This window comes from Bos taurus, chromosome 29 (genome assembly GCF_002263795.3).
Source record: "Bos taurus isolate L1 Dominette 01449 registration number 42190680 breed Hereford chromosome 29, ARS-UCD2.0, whole genome shotgun sequence".
Taxonomy (NCBI): Eukaryota; Metazoa; Chordata; class Mammalia; order Artiodactyla; family Bovidae; genus Bos; species Bos taurus.
This window is the reverse complement of record NC_037356.1, coordinates 22,487,706-22,512,934: the sequence shown is the minus strand read 5'-3', so window position 1 is coordinate 22,512,934 and position 25,229 is coordinate 22,487,706. Positions and strand designations below refer to the sequence as shown.

General features: G+C 40.2%; 1 protein-coding gene across 2 annotated transcripts in view; it reads left to right on the top strand.

The window, feature by feature from the left end:
• The first annotated feature begins 522 nt into the window (after positions 1 to 522).
• Positions 523 to 25,229, top strand: part of SLC17A6 (solute carrier family 17 member 6) — a 41,415-nt gene continuing 16,708 nt past the window's right edge. The window contains exons 1-5 of one of the 2 annotated variants that reach the window (XM_024986943.2): positions 523 to 932; positions 1,276 to 1,509; positions 4,127 to 4,379; positions 5,988 to 6,106; positions 24,216 to 24,330. In XM_024986943.2, the coding sequence (XP_024842711.1) occupies positions 1,424 to 1,509; positions 4,127 to 4,379; positions 5,988 to 6,106; positions 24,216 to 24,330 (573 nt within the window). In that variant the 5' untranslated portion in view covers positions 523 to 932; positions 1,276 to 1,423. Of the gene's footprint in view, positions 933 to 1,275; positions 1,510 to 4,126; positions 4,380 to 5,987; positions 6,107 to 24,215; positions 24,331 to 25,229 lie in introns of those variants that run through there. The other variant, NM_001103110.1, reaches the window with a different exon arrangement.

Here is a 25,229-nt window from a genome sequence, read left to right as displayed (position 1 = left end):
CTGAAAATTAGTTAAAAGTGAAGAAGCATACAATTCCAAGGAATTTATATTAAACTGCTTGTCTTTTATTTAACCAGGATCACTGAGGAACAACTATTCTTTTTAAAAAAAAAAAAATATTTCTCTACCCTCTCTCTCCCCCTCTCTCTGCCTTCTTCTGTCTCTATTATTCCTCTTTCTTGCTTCCTCCTTCTCTTTCTTCCTTTCTACCTTTTTTTCCCCCCTCTTACCTATCAGGGGTTAAAACAAAATACATGAACAATATAATTATGCAGTTTGTATACATATAATTTATATTAAAGGGAGCCCAGGTGCCCCAAATTCCACAAACAGAAGTAAAATATGTTGTAATCGTCCTTCCCCGAAACAGTCAGAGTTGGCATCAGCATGCTGGGCAAAATGTAGCAAACTAGAAGTAACTTGTCAATTTTTAATAAAATCCTTCTCCCTTGCAGAGCTAAATGCACCATTCTCCCTGCAAACCCTGGCGATGATGACATCTTCTCACTTGGTTTCCATAGCATCCATTCCTGAATCCCCAGTATGGTCCTTGGTCAGGGCCATCCTTCCAGTTCCCCTAGAAAGTTGGCAACCTGACTAGCCAAAAGAAACCGCCCCTTTTCCGAAGACTTACTCTGTCCGTGGTGCTGAACCATTTTGCCAAGAAGCGCCCAGACGGGCGCTGTCAGCGGTGCTGAAAAAAATCTTCCCTGACGCTGCCCAAATCAGAACAGTGTATCTGTTATTTACTCACGTCCTCAAAGAGCAGCAAGCTTTCTCCATCTTAATTCGACTCTACCGCAGAGCACAGTTTGCGCTGGCGTGATGAGAGGAGATCATGGGCAAGAAGGAAAAACTAACAGCAGCATCGCTCACCTGAGACCTAAGATGCTCCCATGAGTTTCGGAAGTGCTCTGCTCCTTACAGCAAAGGTACCATTTTAAAAAGTACTATTCTTTTGACTTCGTCCTTACACAAGGGTTCTGTGATATTTCCACCCGCGTTAGAGAGGCCGAGGGTTTGTCAGCAACAAGGCTTTTAAAACCGAGGACTTATATTGTTTTCGAGTGGACTGACTTCCAGGACAAGGATTCATCTGCACCCGCTCAAATACCATGGCACTGCGTGCGCCCTTTGCCACCGGATCCTCCCCTTCCAATGAGACTTTCTGATTGTGTCTACCAACTCTCCTATTAGGAAACCCGTGGGTTGCATGCAGCTATTCTGTTGTATTCTCGTTCTCACTCTCCCTCCCCTCTCTCACTCGCACTCTAGCAAGAGGCACACCGATACCATTCTGCTGAGGAGGGAAAAAAAAAAAACCTACAACTACCTTAAGCGATTAAGACAATATGCGCAACTCTCGCCTTTCATAGCGATCTCTATGTAAATCTGGCAAGAGCCGACACCAAGCTTTGCAAGAATGGAGTCGGTAAAACAAAGGATTTTGACCCCAGGAAAAGAGGGGCTAAAGAATTTTGCTGGAAAATCCCTCGGCCAGATCTACAGGTAAGGGAAAGCAAACCTATGTTTGCCTGGGACTCAGCAGGAAAAAAAATCTGCAGAGCTATTTCCTTAAACCCCGGTTGCTTAGAGATTGTAATACGATCAGAAAATCTTTCTTTTTGCTCATTGCTGAAGTGAGGCTGCTCTGGAAACCTACTTATTAATTCAGGAATGTTGCACTAAATTAACCTGTCTGCTGTTTGTGTGTGTGTGTGTGTGATTTTTGCTTTGGTACCTGCAGATTCTTGTCCTTTCCTACTGAGGATTTATCCTTTTTACAATTGAGAAATGACCTGCACCTGTTCAAAGAGCCTTTCTTTTGTTGCTTATAGTGACACCAAATTAAATTCCTTTAATGCAGAAAAAGGAATAAAGAACACACCACCTAAAAAATTAATAAAATTCTGAAGAGTAGTGGCAGAAAGAAAGCTGGGTCTTAGTTTCAAAACCACTTGAGTGGAGAATCCCCCAGTGAAATCTTCCTTCTGTACTGAAGGAATAATCAAAATATATCAATAATTGATAGCAGAAGCAGTTCCTCTTTTTAAATCTGAAACAATGTATGTGCATTTTTAATTATTTGATCTCTCTTAGATGTCTATTTCTTGTGTGGGAAATATCACAGTGCTTTTAAGAAGAGCCATAATAATAATCAGCCAAATGACTTTGGAAGTATTAGAAATGATTTAAAAATTTAAATCCTCTCTGTAGTCACTGTACTATTCTGTAAATTTTATAACTTTAAATCTGTTCAAGAATATGTAACAAATGCACCTTTTATTAATAATAGGAGCAAAATCAAGAAGAAAGGGCAGAAACAAAAGGAGAAACGATTCTAAGAGAGTGCTAATCTTCAAACTTGATAAATTGAAGCCTTTGGAAATGTATAGGAAATGTAAAGAAAATGACCAATGCACGTCCCAGTTTTCCCAATCTCTCCAGCTCTGGTGGGCTTCTTGTAGGCACCATCATGCACCTATGCGGCAGTAAATACTGCAAGGGCCCTGCAGTTCCACAGATGCCCTGGAAAGAGCTATTCTTTCCCAGCCCAACTGCCATCAGTGGGGAGTTCAGGTGCAGAGTTTAACTTTGCATATATGAGCATATGAAGCCAATGTGAAAAAAAATTTCATTAATGAAACTTTACTCTCCCAAAATAAATACATTGCCATATGCTCTAATGCTGGAATTAGACTTTAGGAATAAGTACTAACATAGCTACAGTTAGCTTTATGATCTATTCCCCAGTTTATATTTTGTAGAATTTGCAAGTCTGATTTTTTTTCCTGGTAGCCTCAAATTGCTTAACAGCTGTCTCCTAAGCTAGGTATTCTTGAAATTGATCTATTTTGCTTTCTCCATGTGTATGAAAATGATTCTGTGTGGCAAGATACATGGTGGATTGGAAAATATCTGCAAATTGTAAACGGAGAGGTTCTTTGTTTAAATATCCATCTCAAAGGTTCACGATGTGTTACCCTTCACATTCCTCTTCTTTTTAATAGAAATTTCACGGATATACTGTGGACCAGAACAGCACTCTCAGCTTCTAGTTAAACCATTCCATCACTCTACTTTCCCCTTCCCCCAAGGACAAAGCCCAGAGCGATTGAATCAGAGGGGTGAAATCTTGTGAAACACTAAACAAGTTAAAAAAAAAAAAAACACAAACAGAAACATAAATCTGGTGTCTTCTACCTTGATGTGGGACATCTTCCTGGAGTTGATTTGGGGGCGCTTTCGTGTATCTGGGAGTCGCATTGTCTTTGGAAATGGGCCCAGGACATTTTTGGTGTTTGTAACTGAGATAGTAATGACGCAAGATTGTGAATAATTAATTATTCATGTTCTGGCAGTAGGAAGCTTTGGTGTCGGCCATATGCGGCGGAGGCCTTTGTTTCAAACTCGAGTAAAAAGAGGGAAAAGAGTAAGCTGTGTCACAGGAGAGTAAACGTTGAACTGGCATCCTGGGGTTAGAGGAACGGGAAGGGAGAGGGCATGACACTCACGGAGCGTTCGCAGACCTCCCCGTGGACACTGGACGGGACAGGCCTTGGTCCCCGGGGGCTCCCGGGCTCAGCCGGGACGGTATCCCGGCGTCCTCCGTCCGGGGGGTTTAACTTAGCAGGAAAGGAAGGGGTACGCGGGTGCAGGAGTGTGCCTGGGCCCGCCGCCGCGGAGCAGCCCTCGGGAGACTGGAGGCTGTATGAAAGCGACTCGGGTAGAGCGCTGCAGTTGGGAGGCGTCTACACAGGTGCTGAGAAGGCACCGTTCGGGTCACTCTTCTTTTCCAAACTGCAGACCCCACAGGAAAGTCAGGCCCAGGCGATGGATGTGAATCAAGGCACTGTGGGGTGAATCCCCGAGGGAAGGGGGATTGGCTGCCAGAGAAGATAAAATATTGAAAGTTGAAGAGATGCGGCCGCAGGGAGGGAGCTTGGGAGTCCCTGAAGTCTGGTGTGACCCCAGCTCCCTAATTCCTGAGGGTGGGGAAGGCGGTCCGGGCCCTCCTCCCCCAGATATGACGGGTTCCGGGAACTGGGAATGGTCCCGGCGTAGGGGGGGTGGGATGGGGTGCCTAACCCCCAGCGTCCTTGCCTCCCCACGCTGTGCCGCGCAGGGTGCTGGAGAAGAAGCAGGACGCCGGGGAGACCATCGAGCTGACGGAGGATGGCAAGCCCCTGGAGGTGCCTGAGAAGAAGGCGCCGCTGTGCGACTGCACGTGCTTTGGCCTGCCGCGTCGCTACATCATCGCCATCATGAGCGGCCTGGGCTTCTGCATCTCCTTCGGCATCCGCTGCAACCTGGGCGTGGCCATCGTGGACATGGTCAACAACAGCACCATCCACCGCGGGGGCAAGGTGATCAAGGAGGTACGCGACGGCTGGCCCGGTGGTGTCGCAGACCCACTTCACCTGTTTGAGCCTCGCTCTCCCCGCCGAATGCGGAGGGCGTGGTTGCCCCTTCAAGGCCCCTCTAGCCCTGCCCTTCTAGATGGGGCCGCGGCAATGTTATCGATCCCTGTTTACGTTGGAGCACGCCGCTTCTGTTCTCTGGGCCTTCTTTTTCTCCCCAGCAAAGTGGAAAATAGTAAAGTGGAAAAAGCTCAATAGCTTTTTGAGGATAGAGATTTCATACAAAGAGTTGATCCTTAATACCGTCCGCAAAATCTAAATCGAACTATTTTTCTTTTACCCGGAGGAATAGAGCAGCAGATCAGTTATTATTTCTCCAACTCCCTACAATTCTCGACCAACATTCTTAATCACCACAATGAAACAAAACCGAAAAACAAATCAAAGCAACTGTGCACACATATGGGCAGTTTTAGCCGAGAGGTCTTTAGGAGCCGCCCTGACTGGCGGACAAAGAAGAGCTTGATAGGCTCAGGGTCACCGGGAATCCAGTCCCGCCCGCCAGTAATCTTACAATGTGCGTTGAGTGGTGCCTAGAGAGAGGGTGGCGGGAGGTCAAAGTCAAGGTCACAGAAAGCCGCGGGTCCGGAGACTTCCTGTAAAGAGACCTGAGAGAATTTAAGTCTGGCAGAGCAAGGGCTGGGGGTTGGGATGATAAATTCGGGATGGGCTGTGGATGGGATACTGTGAGTGCTGATGGGCCCTGGCTTATTCTTGGAGATCCTGCGAAGGGCGTTTGGTTTCAGAATTTTATTCAAAGGGGCAGAAACAGGGTCTCCAGTTTCCCACGCCGAATAAGGACCTTTTCACCTTTCCTTGTGCGGATAGTTAGCCCTGGTTTACTGTAAGGTTCACCTTGGATGGCAAGCCACGCTGGCGAGGGCGGAGTTAGGCTCGGACCTTCAGACACACCCCTCTCCTGCTCTTCAGACTACCCCTGAGCGCCACCTCCGTCTCCACTGATTTCCCCGGTTTCCCTGGGCTTTTCCAAATCTTTCTGGCCCAGGCCCATCCCCACTTTACAGGGACCACCATCCTTCCCACTAGCTCTTCCGACTTCCGCGCGTTTCATCCCAAGCTCCCCACCCCCTCTTCCCTAGCTTTTTCCCAGTTGGGTTCCATTCTCCCAGCGATTCCACCGCTGCAGCCGAATAGGTCGGCCTGGGCTACATGGACCCCCGTCAGATGTCTCTGTCCCCCGCCAGCGAACAGAATCTCCTCGTGGAGAGTCATTTCCCAAATTCAAGCCCTGCCGGGTCGTCGTTCATAGAGGGGATCCGACCTGCCAGACAGTTGTCGGGGAGCAAAATCAAGGCGCCCAGATTCGCTATGAATCCATTTCAAACGAGCACGTTTTTCAGTGAAAAGAGGCGTTTCTTCTCTGTAAGAAGGTATAGATTTAATTTTGTTAGGAAACGAACATTAAGCCATCCCCACGACCAGAAGTCAGGGAGTATCTCGGGCGGTGAGGGCCGTTACGCAGAGAACTACTGATCGTGAATTTCCAGCCCAAAGCCCTGACTAAACGGTCTCCCTCCACTTGTTTCTTTTTTCCCTACTCCATAGAAAGCCAAATTCAACTGGGACCCGGAAACCGTAGGGATGATCCACGGTTCTTTCTTTTGGGGCTATATCATCACACAGATTCCAGGCGGCTACATCGCTTCTCGGCTGGCAGCCAACAGGTAAAGCTCCGGGGCCCGACGGGGGCGCAGAGAGGTGGGATTTATACCCCCCGAGGGGTAGCGGAAGCTGGGGCCGGGGCGAGAGCTCCGCGAGACTGGGTAACTCCCGGACGAGGTCTCCTAGTCCCCTGGAATCCACTATCGGGGCTGGAACATGGTGCCTCCTTCCAGAATAAGGCGCCCTCAAGGATGTGGGTGCAGGTTACCGCCGCCCCCTCCCAGCGCGGGTGTAACCGGCTTCTGGTGAAATGGTCGACGTGCCCCGAGGCCTGGTAGGTGCTGAGGCCTGCCGGGGAGCCGGGCAGCTGAGACAGTGCCGCCCGGTGCACAGAGGGTGGGGGCGTCATTGCGCGCCTCTCCTCTCATCCCTCGGGTACCACGGCTCCGTGTGATGCTGACCTCCTGGCAGGGCGCATCGAAAGCCCGCCCAGATGGTGCTCTGGGTCTGCCGGATTTGTTTCTATGGAGCCAGGCGGGATTTCAGGCGCCCCGGGTGCGATTCCACCTGTTAATGAGCTCGGCGGAGTAGGGGCGGGGTGGGGAAGGCGCTCAGCTGCGTCCAGCGCCCTCCAGCCTGGCTGCGGTGGTGACGGCGGCCGGGGTCCTAGCGCCAGCCCTCAAGAGTGCCCCTGCCGGCACCTGCAGAGGCACCCTGAAATGCGAGGCAAAACGACTGATGGGGTGGGGGTGTCAAGGAGCATAGCCTGGCCCTCCGACGGTGAGAATCAGCTTCATTTGCTTCATTGTGTTCATTATGATAAATAAAACTAAGTACTCCTTAAATCTAAGTGTTAAGCTGAGAAAGAACAGATGCTCCTGCCTTTGCTGGTATTGCTGCATAGCGGTTGGTGGTTTAGTCGCCAAGTCTTGTCGGACTCTTGCAACTCCGTGGGGGATAGCCCGCTAGGCTTCTCCATCCATGGCATTTCCCAGGCAAGAATACTGGAGTGGGTTGCCATGCCCTTCTCCAGGGGATCTTCCCAATCAGGGATCGAATCCGGGTCTCTCATATTGCAGGCAGATTCTTTACCCTCCGAGCCAACAGGGAAGCCCATTCGCTGCATAGAGACCCCAAATAAAGATTTGGGGTCATGTTTCAGAGCCTATACCTAGGACTTCACCTCTCTCTCTCCCCACCAAAGGTTAAGTTTTCCTGGGAAGTAATCTAGAACTGGGCACCTCTCTAGTCTTGATCTCCTCTCTGCTTCCCTACACTGGTCTCGCATCCCTCAGTGACATCTCCCAAGCCCCTTCCCTGGCTTTTGTCACCTACGGTCCCATCCAGGAGAGGTGTTTTCCTGCCCCAAATTTCTCAGTCATCTCCAAGACCTAGGGAGAGATTCTTGGGAATTTATTTTCAGCTTAATGCCCCTAGGGTGAGGATTTTTGTTCTCAAAATGTTAAGAGGAGAGAGCAATAGACTAGAAATAATGCCTCTTGAATACTGTCTTTACCCTAACATTGTGATGGCTAATACTCAGGCTCAACAGGATAAAAAAATATATACTTTTAAAAATGATATGAGTTTAAACTGAAAATTATTAACTTTGTAGAGAACCCTATTTTATGGATGGGATAAATTTTAAAAATTGACATAAGGCAGAAAAATTTAAAGGAATATTTTCTTAAATATCACTGGCAATAAATATGTTACATTTTGACTTTTATATCCCTAATGCAGTGCCAATAATTTTTTCCTAAAAATATTTTCCAAAACAAAATAAATTTCCCAGAAAGATACCCCAAACATACATATGTAAAATATTTTTCACTTCAGTGGAAAGCCATGCATAAATTCACCAAAAAAAAAAAAAAAAAGGAAAGGAAACTCAATAAAAGGTGAAATAAAAATATAATGACTATGCCTTTAAGTTTTTTTTCAGAGTCAAAACCTTCAGCTTGCCAAATGTTAAAATGCTAACATTTTCCTGCCAGGAAAAAACATCAGGATGCTTTAGCTTTCACTCTTTCTAACACTGGGAGGTCAGTAAACAGGTTTTTCTAGGTTTAAAAAAAATGCAAGCTCATTGCTATCACTTGTGTCATGTCTAGTAAAGAAAAGACTGATGCTGACTCAGGTTCTAATTTATTTGAAGATTTTCCTCAAGAGAAAATGTCCTGAAGTTTAGAATTTTTATTTGGATCCAAAACCACAGTATCTTTAAGTAGATATTTAGGAGAGAGGAACAATATTTTCGTATACAATGTTTTGTGTTCTCCAAGGCAGAGAAAACAGTCAAAATTTTTTGTAAAATATTGTGAACAGATAAGAATGTGAACCTGCTCACTTTTTAAGATTTTGATTATCTGCTTTATTTTTAATATTTTTAAAAATATTATTAAAAGCATACAATGAGAAATATACACTGGAAACCTCTTGTGAAAACAGGTTTAAAAACATTTCCTTTTCTGATTATAAAAGTGTTACATATCAAATAGGAAAAGTATACTAAAAAGAAAGGACAATAAAAATCATACATAACTTAATCACCCAGAGACACTTTCATTGACTAGTTGGTAAATGTCCATTACTCCTGTACATGCTACATAGAATTTTATCTTAGAAGACTTTTTTTAACATGAAGTTTTAGAAATTTTTAGAATTGGCTTGAAAGATGTATGTTTCCATTTTCAAAACAGCAAAAGCAGCATACCAAGACCCATTTTCCACCTACAAGCATTGTGCACCCATTCTGCCTTCCCTACAGATCATTTAATAATAGAACAAGCTTTCCCTTGAGTGGGATGCTGGGGACAGAGTCCTTTCCCTCTTGGTGTACAAAAAGCTCTCTTTGGAAGTGTTTGCCATCACTGTTGTGGGTGGAACTGGAGTAGAGGAACTGACGCATGTGGAGACAGCTCCCCTAGAGAGAAGTGCTTCTGGTTACACCTCCTGGCAGATTTCTCAATGAAAAACAAACAGCAATGATTTGGCTTCTCCATTTTATGAATTAAGCAAAAACAGCCCCACTCTTGGTCAGAATACAGATTTCTTGTTTTTTTTTTTTTTTTTTCCTGGTCCAATTCTCAGTTCTTGCTTTTCTGCTCATTGAGAAGAAGAGGTAGGGGAGTTGTGGGGGGAAGGAAACTGAGTCTCCAGGAAAGCTCCTGAATCATTATTTTCTTTACCTTTCCTCAAACAGCTATTGCACAACCTGGACAGAAGAATTTCATCAACTCCCTCTACAGAGGGTTTTAAAGTGGGGAATCAAAGGAAGATTTCTTATAAAATCTGTAATGTTTTTAGATGAGAACATATTTAATACAGTGATTACAAAGTATTGGGGGCAAATTAATTTTGTCTTTAAACAATAAGACCATAGGGCTCATGGTAACTCAGATACTTACAAATGTGAAATTACTAAAAACGATCTTTATCTTGTATTTAGAGAGTGATGAGGAGCGTGGTCAATGACTTAGTGGAAGAAACAACAAAATTTTTGCAAAGGCATAACCAAAGAAGGTCAGATTTATCAAAGAAAGTTTGGTCAACATTATGTTTTTAGTGGATGATGTTGTATTCACAGAGACTATTCTTGCCTCTGTCTAGGTGGAAATATTACTTAAGCTCTATTTAAAAACATTCCCTCTTCTGCTCCTGTCCTCCCGATTTCCCAACTCTGCTTTAATTTTTTATGTAGCACCACTGCCAGCTATCATACCAGTATTTTTCTTAGTGATCTATAACTAAGAAATAACTGCTTTTCTACAATAAAATGTAAGCTCCATGAGTGCAAGTAATTTTGTCATGTATTAACACCACTATATCTCTAGCATCTCAAAGAGTGCCTGGCTTATGATAGATACTTGTTGAGTAAATGAAATAACATCTCAACAAAGTGTTTCACACTTTAACTATAGATTTTAAAGCCAATAGGGTTGTGTTCAGACTCCTGAATGTACTACTTAATAACCGAATGGCATGAAACATTATTTAAACTCTCTGAGCCTCGGTTTGTATTTCTGTAAAAGGAGTTAGTTAAACTATTTACCTGCTGGGACTATCATGATGCCTAAATAAGAGAATATGTGTAAAATTATTAAGCATGCCTGGTACTTAATAATTGTTGACTGTTACTTATTTCTAATAGCATTTTATATTCTGAAAAAAAATGAAAGAAAAAAGCCCTGATCATTCAGTATCACTTGTGTTTAAATTTGCCTTAAGAATTAGTAATGCAAAAAGATTATTTCTCTTGTGGTAAAAAAATAGCTCTTTTCTCATATCAGATTTCTGCCTTTAAAATTATTTTCCCATACATATTATTCATAGTTAAAATTATTGTTTGCTGAAAGTGCCATAAGTCTCATGTAAAGGCTTGTAAACAGCTGTCTTAAAAAACACATTTAGCCAACAGTATAGGGATTATAGAATTTCGGTATATGGAACCTTTGAATTCTAGCCAGGCATTATAAATGTGCTTAGATAAATCCATAAAAGTTTGAGGTTAGACTTCTCTGATAAAAATTAAAGATTATTTCCCATACCCCTATCCTTTATTCAAAGAGAGTTCAGTTCCTAGTGGAACATTTTATCTTTTCAGGTATTCTTGGGTTTCTAACTTGACTTTTGCTAAAGAGAAAACAGTTCTTTATTCAGATAACAAACTGACCATCACATGTATCTGTAGCATATAGTGAACTCCTGGTAACAGAAAGAACAGCAAGTGAAGAAGAACTAAAGAGCCTCTTGATGAAAGTGAAAGAGGAGAGCGAAAAAGTTGGCTTAAAACTCAACATTCAGAAAACTAAGAGCATGGCATCCAGTCCTATCACTTCATGGCAACTAGATAGGGAAACAATGGAAACTGTGAGAGACTTTATTTTGGGGGGCTCCAAAATCACAGCAGATGGTGACTTCAGCCATGAAATTAAAAGACACTTGCTCCTTGGAAGAAAAGCTATGACAGACCTAGACAGCATATTAAAAAGCAGAGACATCACTTTACCGACAAAGGTCCATCTAGTCAAAGCTATGGTCTTTCCAGTAGTCATGTATCAATGTGAGAGTTGGACTATAAAGAAAGCTGAGCACCAAAGAATTAATGCTTTTGAATTATGGTGTTGGAGAAGACTCTTGAAAGTCCTTTGGACTGCAAAGAGATCTAACCAATCCATCCTAAAGGAAATCAGTCCTGAATATTCATTGGAAGGACTGATGCTGAAGCTGAAGCTCCAATACTTTGGCCACCTGATTCAAAGAACTCTCATTTGAAAAGTCCCGGATGCTGGGAAAGATTACAGGCAGGAGGAGAAAGGGATGACAGAGGATGAGATAGTTGGATGCCTTCACCGACGCGATGGACATGAGTTTGAGTACGCTCTGGAAGTTGGTGATGGACAGGGAGGCCTGGCGTGCTGTAGTCCATTGGGTCGCAGAGAGTCAGACACGACTGAGTGACTGAACTGAACTGAGGGTTCAACTCATTTGATCCTCTCATTGGGAAAGGAAATAGAAAATCAGGGAGGTGGTGACTTGTTCAAAGTCACAAAGAGATTGTGACTAAAACTCAGATGTCCAGTAATACATGACTGCAACCTCTCTCTGCATTGAAAGTTGACATCTCTGCCTGATATTATATGGTTTATTGCAATATTCACTTTCAGTAGCAGGTTGAGCCCTCTACTCTCTGAATGAGTGCCTATAATCTATCATACCCTAAATCCAGGACAGAAATCCATGAATTAGAGAGAGAAGCCTTTAGCAAGCCCCAGGGATTCTTAGATTTCTGTGGCAGGAGAAACATACTATATCTGTGTGTGTGTGTACTGGCTCCCAAATGATTTAGCCATAACACAGTGATTCTGTTCTTTTCCCTGCAAAAGGCAAATACGTAATAATGACTTAGACAAATAGTGTGATTTTTCTGGAGGAAAAAGCCATGGTATTTGGAAGTTTTTCTACTGACCCAGCCCTTTGGCAGTTTGAGCTTCTAGAAGATTGTAGAGATTTGAGCATGACTGGGATAGTTTAGACCCTTTGTCTAGAAGAAAGAGGTTCTTGCTTGCAACTCTAATTGATACAGCTCAATTTGTACTACTGCTATAAAGAAGAGAGGATTAATACTTAAAAATTAACAAATTCTAATGTATGGATTATAGAACTGTTTACTAATGTGCATTTACATTTATAAAAGTGGAATTTGATATACTTTAGGTAAATATTCTGGCTTGCCTGATTATGAAAACTCCTTTTGTGAGAATGATTTTCAGAAAGAGGAACAAAGATACTTTAAACACAATGCCTTCATACTTCAAGCCCAGAAATAAATAATGTTACTGGTACTATTCTGTCATTTTCTTTCACAAAAATAAAATAATGAAGATATTTATTATAATAAGCATTGGAAATAGATTCTTAAGTCTCATCACCTAACTCTCTCTGTCTCTCACCTGTCTATCATCTTTTGTTTTCTACACTTACTTAGCCATTGCAACACTGATTGCATGCAGGAGTTTCTTAACTCTTCCAGTGAGAAGCATCTACAAATTCCTTTTGGTGAGAAAATAATTCAGACTGTGACTATAAAGCCTGCTGCAAAATACCACCATCTTGCTATGAGGGAACTGGTTCATAGTGATCCAGTCCTTTAGGGCCAGAGGTGACTATCTCTATTTCAGTCATCTGGCTGCCTATCAAACATCTAGCCATTTCCCCATTGTGGGCTCTATAGGTTTGGTATCTGGGGCAATGCAGAAAAGGCCTTCTTTTCTTCTGACAAAAGAAATACCCTTTCCAGGAGATGAATAGATGTATTGGGGAGGAGGGGTCCCTAAGGGTTTGCACGTGGTTTGCTGACACGGGCTTCTCTCGCCTTCCAGTCTCCTCTCCTCCCGCCCTTACTAGGTCTGGTTTCCACTGCGGCTGCCACATTCTACTACTGCAGTGCAGAAGCAGCCTCTGGGGGGAGGGACATGATTTTGAAGGAGGAGAGTCAGGTGGGCAGCTGGTAGAATGATTCTCCCGCTGCCATATGCCACTGTTGGGGCTGTCTAATTTCTCTGTCATGAGTGATGAAGTCATTTTTACAACATAATGAGGTACCAAGGGACCCAGAGGGCTGGCTTGTGCTTGTGTATTCCTTTTTTAATTTGGGAATGGGAGCATCAGATGTGACAAAGGGAGGCACCCAAGCCCTGATTTGATTAGATTAAATCCATTAAACAGCCTGGCTCAGTCTATTCCTACAGATCCTCTCCAAGAGGATTAGTGCCCCACCTGGGGTGAGAAACACTAGATCCTTGTTAAGTGACAAGCCCCTGCCCAAATGGAAACTGATTGATTGATTCCAGGAAAATAGATATCATCTGTAGAAATGACAAGTCACCAGTGTTCCTGTCACCTCTTCCAGGAAAATACTTATCAGGTGGGCTTGATATGTGAGGTTGTTTGTGACTATGGGTCATAGAAAAAAAGATGACGACTGGGAATTTCACAGCGAACTCACTCTGGGTCACGCTGAATGTTAATCATCAGGCAGGTTGTGATGCTGGTTTTCAGCAACTGCATTTGCTTTTTCAGATGTTTCTGTATCAGGGATACTGTATGTTTCTCAGTTCTGGTAATCTGTTTGTAATATAGAGCATCCTCTCTCTCTCACTCACACTTACACAGACACACACACACAGACACACACACCTTTCCTCTTTTTTTGTCTTACGGTATGAAGTGATTGTATTCTTTTACATATAATCACTTTAAGAACACTGGAGGGTGTGTGTGTGTGTGTGTGTGTACGTGTGTGTATAACAGAGGAGAAACAAGTAAAATGAGGTTTTAACTTGAAAATAAGCAAATCAAATTCATCTTAATATGTCATTTACTGCAAAGGAAATCATGAGGAAAACAATTTTAAGTAGCTTTCAAGTAGTTCATCATTTTGAAAAGCAATCTTAATAAGCAAATGGCTGTTATTTCATTTCACAGATATTGTAATGATGCTCTTTGATACATTTAGAGCATGAATTAGTTTCTAATCCTGTTCTTCAGGCATAGAAAAGTTAAGATTTTTTTTTTATATTTACTTTTGCATATTTCTTTGTTTTTTCCCTCAACCAAAATTTACACCAGGAGTGGATTTTTTTTAGGTAACACCTTAGTTGCCAACTATAAGGACAAAGGCTTTAAACAGAATAAATATAATTTTAGCTGAAGTCCTCTTACTACTTGGAACTTCAAGTTCATCAATATTTATCTAATTAATGATTACATATATTGACTATTTTTCAGATAAAGCAATATTTTAGTTTAGTTCATTGCTAAAAAATTAGTATAATTTGCTAGAATTTGCATTGATTGCTTGTTTTTATATATAATACTAATATAAATATACTGCCTGATATTACATATACTGATATAAATATTGTCTGATATTATTGATAATGTACATTTACAAGTCAGAAAATTAAGCAAGTTATTTTAAAATTAAAATATGTTTATTTGGGGAAATTTATTTCTACAAAATATTTTTATGTAAAATATAATATTTATTTTTCTTCACATTATTCACCTTTATTTGGAAGAAGCTGTCATCAGACCTTACATGAGTTTCTTAATTGAAATGGATTATAAAGCATAAAACAAAACAAATGGAAAACTCAGGCTATGGATCAGAAATTGGATTAATTTTACAAATGTGTAATTGGTTAATTATATTGAATAATATCTTAAATGTATATTCTATAATCATCAATTCATTAAAATATTATCAGATGAAATACATTAGTATTTACAGTTTACAGTTTAACATTTAACCTATGATGAGACATTGAAAACCCACCTGCAGAAAGCTACAGTGGAATTTCAAAAGACGAAAGTGTTATAAAAATTGAACCTGAAAAATAAATATTTCCTTTGAGCTCCTGAAGTCAAGCAGTAGCATGGCTGTTTAACTCATATGATACTGTAGAGTACAACCTTCTCCTAACCCATAGTTAAAATGAATCCAGAAATCTAGCTCTTATATTAAAATGGGGGAAAATAGAAAGCCAGCTCTATTGCATAGCAACACAGAAGAGACAGTCTAATCATGTAAAGTGGAGAGGGGGTGAATGAATATCAGAAGAGCTTTTCAATCAATGTGAGGTAGATCATTCAGGTATAAAATCTCTTCTTTTCCCTAAACAGTACAAACAGTACATTTGTATTGGGGGTGGGAAGAGAGCAGATATGAAATATAAATTGTCTTCATAATTTTCTTAGTTCTCCATTTCAGGAGGCAGATGCAACTGCAATTAGAATTAAATTAATAAATATGCATATCACTAAACTTTTTATATATCATCATTCTTCCTTACAGCAACTCTATAAGGCAGGCATTCTTATATATTCAAAGACATTGTGTTCCTGATCAGAGAACTGAACAGAATAGCAGAGTAACTTTCCCAAAGATCACTACCTGGTAAAAGGAAGAGAAGTCTTTTGATCAGAGGATAAACTTGAAAAACAGATGATGGTGGGTATTATTTTCAAATGCAGTTGTGTGTCAAAGTCGAGACTAGTGCTAGGGAAATAAAACACACACAAGTGGTAAATGTTTCTTAATACATAATCTATTTATTATTTCTTCAACTTCTTATGTTCATGCTTATATTTGTTTGTTTCGGTAACATCAAGCCAAACAAAAATGATGACTGTTAAGCATAATACAACAAGCACAACTCCATTAAGCACTGGTAAATGGAGAAATTCTTTAGGAGGACAGTATATCACCTCTGAAACATTACCACCTAATTTGATTTTGAAAGTAGAGCTTAAAGAGAGTCATTTCAGAAGCTGATGAAGATGTGCTGAATAGAAAGTGTAATGGCAGTTGATTGTAGTATATCCCACAATGTTGTTTGGAATATTTAAGGATGAGGCCAGACTGGGCCATGCATTTGCTATTTCAAGTGCAGATTTATCCACAGGAATAGTCTCAATTCTATTAGTCCAGAACTACTATCCTACAGTTATTCTAGGGAGTAACTCAGCTTTCTAGGATTATTAGAATACCCAGAACAGTAGTTTGTGCCCATCAAAGACTCAGGAACAAATAAATGGTCAATTGATCTTAAAGGCTATTGGGATAAAGAAGGCTCAAGAAAGAAAGACCTGTTATCACCTACATGTAGGGAAGGGAAGATATCACTTCCCTGGATTTAAAATCTTTATACAAAAGGAGCTGGTGGTTATTTCTTAAGCACATGCCACATGCAAAGTATTCTGCTACCATCTAGGAATTTGAAGAAATAAAAGATCTAGACTGTGTTGTCCAAGAGACACAAATAATATGGAGGATCTTGGGGTAAGTCTTTTGAAAGTGATCTACAGTGCTTTAGAAATATCTCAGAGAGACAGTTGGAAAAGAAAAGTGTGCATGTGTGTGTGTATGGTGGGTAGGTATTGAAGGCAAGTGTGTAGGAGATACCAAGACAACAAACTGATCTGAAGAAGACTGTCAATTTTTGTTTGCTTGTTTCCTGTCAGATATTTTAAATAGACTATTGAGGCACAGATTGACGGACTGATGTATTTCAGTCCATACTGTGTGCCCTCAGAATGAGAGCTAAGATTCAGGCACTTTAAGCTTCTAGAATTTCAGGATGACACAGGACAACTTTGAATCCATGGTCACAGAAATAGCATTATTAATTAGAACAAAAACATTCTGGAGGAAAAAGACAGATAATAACAGTTCTCTGGAGAACTCTGTTGAATGTTAGGGAGTTCCTATATCATGATAGCTGATATTATAAACCACTTACTGTTAACCAGATACTGTCTCCTTTCATAATTGATTCATTTAATCTTCACGATAATCCCTTAAAGTATAAAGATACATTATCTCCATTTAACAAATGGAGAAGGTAAGGCTTAGAGAATTCAAGTAGTAACAACTGCACAAGATCAGATCTAGTAAGAAATTAGAGTTGGAAGTTGAATTCATACAGTGTAACCATAGAATGTGTATTCTTAGCTAATGTTATGTTCTACAGTTTATATGTCCCAAAGGAAAATATGGCAGCCACTCAATCAGTTTGGTTAATGAACTGAAGTGAAAATTGCTGTCATATCCGACTCTTTGCGACCCCATGGACTATAGAGACCATGGAATTCTCTAGGCCAGAATACTGGAGTGGGTACCATTCCCTTCTCCAGGGGTTCTTCCCAACCCAGGGATCAAACCAGGTCTCCTGCACTGCAGGTGATTCTTTACCAGCTGAGCCAAAAGGGAAGCCCAGGAATACTGGAGTAGTAGTCTATCCTTTCTCCAGAGGATCTTCCTGACTCGGGAATTGAACTGGGGACTCCTGCATTGCAGGCGGATTCTTTACCAACTGAGCTTTCAGGGAAGCCCCCAATTTGGTTAATGAGGACAATCAAAACCAGGTCAGAGGACCTTCTCTTTTGGCCTTGACTGAATGATCTACTTATAATCTATATTTTATAAAGGAGATTGTCCTTTTAAGCGGGTGTTTCCACTTCACCCTTGCTGCTCCCCTCTACAATAAAAGGCAAGGCTCTTATTTCAGCTATGACAAGCTCCGTTCTCTCTGGGCCTTTCCCTTGCCCCAGATCTGTCTCGTTTGTGAAGGCTGGAGGGAATATCCAGCATAATACTGCTAAATCAGTTATTCTCATATCAGGAAAAGCAACATCAACACCACCAGGGTACTTGTTAGAAATACAAACTCTCAGGCACCATACCAAGCTAGGAAATCAGAAGTTCTGGCCCAGCCCTCTGTGTTTGAACATGCTCCTTAAGGTGATGTTCATACATGAGGAACTCTGGAAATCATAGTGCTAAACTATGTTACATTCCAGAGCTTTTTTTTTCCATACTCAGTTTTCCTATTTCTTCGACTTCTTTTCTGAAGCTTAGATTTTGTTCATAAAAGGACAAAACCCTCCTCAAATGAGCTCTCTATTTAACTACTTTGAACTACTAGGTATACATTAAATGTTACAAGGATGTAAAACACATCACAGGAAATATGGGTATTGGTTTATAATGACTTTGCATGAATTTTAATCTATAAAAATATTTAATCACTGTGTTGTACACCTGAAGCTAGTATAATGTTGTAAGTCAACTACACAAAATAAATAAGCAGACAAACCATAGGAGGGACGGAATAGAATTCTTCTCTCACTCCCCACTGCTGTGACCACTCATCTTTCAATAACATTTTGGTCTTTCAGAGTTTTTGTTATTTTATCTGCTGCTGCTGGCACTGTTAGGGCTAGTATTCGTTCTGCCCCTATTAAAGTACAATATAGCTTCAGGGTTAAGTATTTAGAATCTACAACCAGACTTGAGTCATTATAAGACACAGTTCTCCACTTAAAGTGTCTATGTGACTTCAGCAACTTATTTAACTCACCGGGACTTGGTTATTTTATCCATGAAATAAGAATGGTAGTAGTAGCCCTCCAATATAGTTTTTAGTTTAAAATGAGAATCTGGAACAGTGACTGGCACACAACTAGCACAATACCATTGGCTGTGATTATTTCTCCCTGACTGACTCACATTTACGGATTTATTTTTATGCACCAGGCACCAGTCTAAGCCTTTTAGGTATATTGTTTCTTTTAGCCTCACAACAATCCTATGAAGCGTGATAGACTAATACAATCATTGACCAACTCCTAACACCTTTTAAATGCTTAGGGTATGTCAGACATTCTTCTGGGTCCTTAACTGGTAATAAATCATAGGTTCTATAAATATCCCTGTTTTATAGATGAGGAATGAAGCATAGACAGTAGAGTACACTGTTCAAGATCACTCAAGTAGTAAGCGACAGGAACGGACTTTGAATCTCAGATGTCTGGCCCTGGTAAACATGATCTAGACCATTGCATTCCTTTTTATAGACAAGAAATCAGAAGCCAAATGAGGTTAAGTAGCTTTCCAGTCACGTAGTTATTAACCAACAGAGCTAGAATCTTATCAAAATTTCTGTACAATATTGATTTCATCTTTTTTCCCTCTCCCACTTTAGTGACTTTGACCGCTTTACTCCCCTGCAAGCCTTCCTCTTATCTGAACTTACATGTATGCTTCTCACCTTCTGACTCCCTGACTTCATCACTTCCTACCCCCTCAATTTCAGTAAGCTTTTCATGTTTACTTAACTTTAGGGGCATAATTGCATTCCCTCTGGGGTCACCCTAAACGCTATCATCTCCAAGATGCCATGGACTTATGATTTCTTCTCTTGCCTTCCCTGTTGTATCTACACCTGCTTAAACCCTCCTTACAATTTCCCCGTTCATCTCACTCCTGATGTTCTCCTACTCATGGGTATCACTGTGTTCAGCCGTTTTCAATTCTGCCTTTGTTTCGGATATGTAATGCAATCTCTTCCATGTTTTGAAACTTTGCTGATTCATTTCCTCTTTGGAATTTCTTCATCCTTTTTCATACTAATCTTCCAAAGCCCAACTTTAAAGGTTCCTCCTGAAGGACTTGTTTCCTTGTCACGCCAGCTGGAATGGACTTTTCCCTCCTTTGCTTTCCATTTGCACTCTGGTTATGGCCTTTAGTGTATGTTGTTTTTGGCTAGTTGTCTTTCTTTTGCTCTTCTACTACACATAGAGCATCCTTGTCTTTTTCTAGGTGCCTAGTTGCATCACGTGGGCTCCCCTGGTGGGTCAGCAGTAAAGAATCTACCTGCCAATGCAGGAGATGCAGATTTGATCCTTGGGTTGGGAAGATTCCCCTGGAGAAGGAAATGGTAATGCACGCCAGTATTCTTGCCTGGGAAATCTCAAGGACAGAGGAGCCGGGTGGGCTGCAGGCCATGGGGTCACAGAGTCAGACATGATTTAGCCACTAAACAGCAATAACAACAAGTTGCATCTTGTAGATAAAAGAGCAGAGATTTACAGATTTCCATGTCAGAGAGTTTGGAATTCAGATATCAGGTCTATTGCTTGCTTTTTGTCTCTTACACAGTCTGTCTCTAGTCTCTGATTTGTAAAATGAAAGTGTAACTCAGAGTTGTTGTGAGGATTAAATGAATTAATGTAGGTGGAGAGAGTATAGCAAGTGCTCTGTAAATTTGGCTCCCGTTTCCTCCTCAACATAGTACCCTAAATATAGTCTCATAGAGGTTTGGAGTGTGAAAGCATAAATCAATGTTGAATGAAGTGGCTGTTTCAATTTTGACTATCTGTAGTACATTAAGAAAAATGTAAAGACCTTCCATATTGGCCAAGAATTTCTATGATCATTATTTTAATTACTTGGATATTGATTTAGATATCATTTTCATAAAATTAGAAAAAACTGGATTCTGAAATGTTTTATGAATTATATTCTTAAGTAGTTGGAAAAAGTCAATCCATTTTTATAATGCAATGACCACTAATAATAAAAAGGATGGCTAAACAAATTAAGAAACTTAAAACTAGGAAGCATTTGGAAATGTCACAGATTATATAATTAGAAACAACTATTCAGGGTAAGAATGGAAAGTAAACATTGAAAGTAATCTACTGACATTTTTAATCTCAGGAATAGTGTGATTTCAAGTAACTTTGTGAAAAATGAGTATTTAAATTTTCAGTTTTAATTCTGAAACACATTACTGACTACATATTATGTGCACAATTAGATGTAAATCCCAGCAACAAAACCCACTGACCTTGGAATTATATGGACTAGATTTGAAACAAGATTCCTCTACTTAGAGCTGCTTAACAACTTGGGCAAGTGATATCACTTACTTCAGGCTTAGTTTCTTCATCTAGAAAATGGGTGTATTAATAATGTCATGTCATTGTGTTGCTAGATTTTTGGTATGTGAAGTATAAGCATGATGTCTTACCAGTTGAATAATCACTTATTAAATTTAGTTCTGACTACAATATGAATTGAGTAACAAATAGTTCATGATTGATTCAGCTTTACTGGCAGATGATTTTGTCCCCCAAGGGATAGTTTGTGATTTCTGGGGACATTTTTGGTTGTGCTACGGGCATCTAGTGCATAAAGGTTGGCGTGCTGTTTACATCATCATACAATGCACAGGACTACATCCCACAATAAAGAATTTTGTTCATCTCAAAATATCAACAGTGTGGAGGCTGAGAAACCCTAAACTAAAAAAAGATAAAATTAATCTCTCTCCAGTTTATCTAGAGATAGCAATGTTTTCAAATAGGCAGAAAGAAACTGATGATTGAAAGATATAAAATAAATGTCATGCATCATTCTTTCAAAATAAGTATTAGAAAAGAAGACACATATTAGATGAACCTGTTTAAAAACTATATATATATATATATTTGCAAACCTTAGGATGCACATGCAAAATTATCACCTGGACTGCTTATTACAACCAATTTCCAGGCTTCACTCTTAGCACATTCTGTTTTGGAAAGTCTGGAGTAAGAAGTCTGCATTTTTAATAAACACTCCAGGGAATTCTAATGCATCTGGTTCATGGACAACAATTTGAAGGAATTCTTCCAAAGAGCTGAATGGAGTAGTTGGATGTATAACTCATATAAACACTTTTGAAACTCCTTTAGCATTATGTAGCTCTGGCTCTCTTTATCCTTGATGTTGTAAATAGCCTCAGTCTCATTTTTATTGAGCATAAGAAATAAAGTAAGATGGATATACAGAAACAACAGTAGTTTTCCAGTATACAGAAACCTACCCATAAGCCCAAAACTCCTGTGTCATTTTCTCTCTCTGCTTTCACCTTTTCTGCACAGGTTTAACATTCACACTCCCAGAACGGGAAAGACATTGGCCTTTGGGACGGGTACCATTTACCACTAGGTCCAGGAAGCTTGCTTCATACACTCCCTTGTATCTAGTTCCTCTCAGCCCTAAAGGAAACCTCCAAAATGTTCTGGAGTTTGCACATAAGAGCATGTGGATTTCAGTCTTGAGACAGGTGAAAAGTCAACTGAAAATAATCAAGCATGAAAATACATTTTTAAACAATTTTAATAACAATTTTGAGTTTTTATATTTTAAAGACAGGATATGGGATTTTTGCATTTAATTTCTGGAAAATAAATCCATAGTCGGCAGAAGTTTAATATCGCTGGGCATTTTAATGGGGATAATCATTTCTAGAAATAAAAAGTTTCTATTTTGCGCCAAGCATTTAGGAAATAAGTTACTCTGACTCAGAGCCAAAGATACCTATTCAGGAAATAGCACACAGGAAGAACAGAAGAGAATATTCACCTCTTGAGTGACTGTTTACCTGTGTGAAGAGAAGCCACTGAGAACAGGTGGATTATTAGGCTATAGCAAGTAAACAAAAGTTTTGTGTCCCAGTCTAAGATTCATAGAAAAAAGCTGATCTACTTCATCCTTTCATAAAGTCATTTCTCAAATTTCAGTAGCAGATTAATCATGATCAAGGCTCTTTTGGAAACTCCCGTCTTTAACAGTTACATTTAAACATGCTCCTGGAAAAATGAGAACTTCTATGAGGCAGCCAATTTTCACTGAATTCAAGGTTCAGTGTTTGCCTTGAAAAAATTTACTGAGAACACACAGCTTAGCCCACTAGAGACAATGTGTCCCCAGATTTCTCTGCAAGAGAAATTTCTAAAGTTACCTGGTTAAGGGGATATTTTTCTTCCTTAGTATTATATTATGAGAGATTTTTTTGTTAATAATGGAATATAATTTTTACTTGTAGATGGATAAAGGTGTTAGCAATTCTATTTTGAATTGTTTATATGTATGCAAAAAGAGGGGTATCTAAAACCCCTCCACTCAACCACCTACACAGAAAGACAAACCTGAGGTAGATATATGAAGTATTAATTTTTTCTATTTTAAAAATATATCCTATGGGAGCTGATCATTAGATCTGGGGAGCATTTACATATGATTCCCTTCATAAAATTTTATGAATGGAGTTATAATTTCCATACTTCAAGGTATCACACTAGACACAACTTCATTTAGGCACTTACTATTTCTTTAGCAGCTCTTCAGTGAGTATCTCCTATGTATCAGGCACTGTGCTAGGCATTAGGGATACAACAGTGTATCTGAAAAGCAAGCTCTTGCCCTTCAGCAGCTTACATTGTAGATATATAGACTCAAACCATATACAGTGCTTAATTAACTATTTAAAATTTGTAATTATATCTATGAAGAAAGTGACTAAAATTATGTATAAACAGATTTATTCAGTTTAGTTCAGTTGCTCAGTTGTGTCCGACTCTTTGTGACCCCATGGACTGCAGCACACCATGCTTCCCTGTCCATCACCAACTCCCAGAGCTTGCTCAAACTCATGTCCATTGAGTTGGTGATGCCATCCAACCATCTCATCCTCTGTCGTCCCCTTCTCCTCCTGCCTTCAATCTTTTCCAGCATCAGGGTCTTTTCCAAGAAGTCAATTCTTTGCATCAGGTGGCCAAAGTATTGGAGTTTCAGCTTCAGCATCAGGTGGCCAAAGTGTTGGAGTTTCAGCTTCAGCATCAGGTGGCCAAAGTGTTGGAGTTTCAGCTTTAGCATCAGCCTTTCCAGTGAATATTCAGGACTGATTTCCTTTAGGATGGACTGGTTGGATCTCCTTGCAGTCCAAGGGACTCTCAAGAGTCTTCTCCAACACCACAGTTCAAAAGCATCAATTCTTCAGTACTCAGCTTTCTTTATAGTCCAACTCTCACATCCATACATGATTACTGGAAAAACCATCGCTTTGACTAGATGGACTTTTGTCGACAAAGTAATGTCTCTACTTTTTAGTATGCTGTCTAGGTTGGTCATAGCTTTTCATCCAAGGAGCAAATGTCTTTTTATTTCATGGCTGCAATCACCATCTGCAGTGATTTTGGAGCACCCCCCCCCCCGCCCCCAAAATAAAGTTTGTCACTGTTTCCATTGTTTTCCCATCTATTTGCCATAAAGTGATGGGACCAGATGCCATGATCTTTGTTTTCTGAATGCTGAGTTTTGTGCTTCAAATGATGTAGCAATTCAAGATAGTCCAATATCTATTTGCAATGGCTAGCCAATCCAGTTCAGAACATTCTTATTCTTTTAGGAAAAAAAAAAAATTCTGTCTTGAAATTGCTTGTAATTAACTTGATCTGAGAAATGTAGACCTGTTAACTCCTTTTATTTTTCAGAGTTTTCGGAGCTGCCATACTTCTTACCTCTACCCTGAATATGCTAATCCCATCAGCAGCCAGAGTGCATTATGGGTGTGTCATCTTTGTTAGGATACTGCAGGGACTTGTTGAGGTATGGAACTACAGGATGACATCATTTTAAGGTTGGCATGCTAACAAGAATCAGAAGATTATCTTTGTTTTGACCTACAAATAAATATATTGTATTAGGTTGTGTCTAGTGAAAGTGAAGTCGCTCAGTCGTGTCCGACTCTTAGCGACCCCATGGACTGTAGCCTACCAGGCTCCTCCGTCCATGGGATTTTCCAGGCAAGAGTACTGGAGTGGGGTGCCATTGCCTTCTCCTCATCCTTTAGCTACTGACGTGTAATGCCCTCTGTGTTATAAACCAGATATGTTTAAATGATGACAGACTACCACTGTGACTGTTTATCCCCACTTATCTGGAATTGAGTGATGATGAAGTGTTTAGTGAATAACATAAAAAAAAAAAAAAAAAAAGAACAGACAGTTTTGTTAATGTGCTGTGATAAAAATTTTGAGTCCATCCTCTGAATTAATATGTTTGGAGAGTTTTTTAACAAGTCTCTGTTGGCTTTACATCATGATCTGAATTTTCACTAAAAAAAAAAACATTTCATTGAATGTATTCTTTGGGCATCAACTCTAATGATTGACTTTTGCTCCATCAACCTGTTGTCTTTGAAGGAATATCATTTAAAAACTTGAGAATGGTATACATATTGCCCTTTCTCTTTCCATGAAATACGGTGGGAGTAGGTAAGTTAGATAAAGTATCAAGGCACTGAAAACAGTTTCTTGTCTTTCCAAAAAGAAAGAAAAAATGATAGGATCAAAACAATACAAAAAAGAATATTTTAAAGATTTTAAGTTTTAGACACGCATTTCAGGAAGTATAACAACCTTCAAGGATCTAAACTGCACCTTCTTCTGTAGAGATTCCTTTAATTTGGGAATCACTAAGTTTAACTCTTTACAAAATTGTCTCTC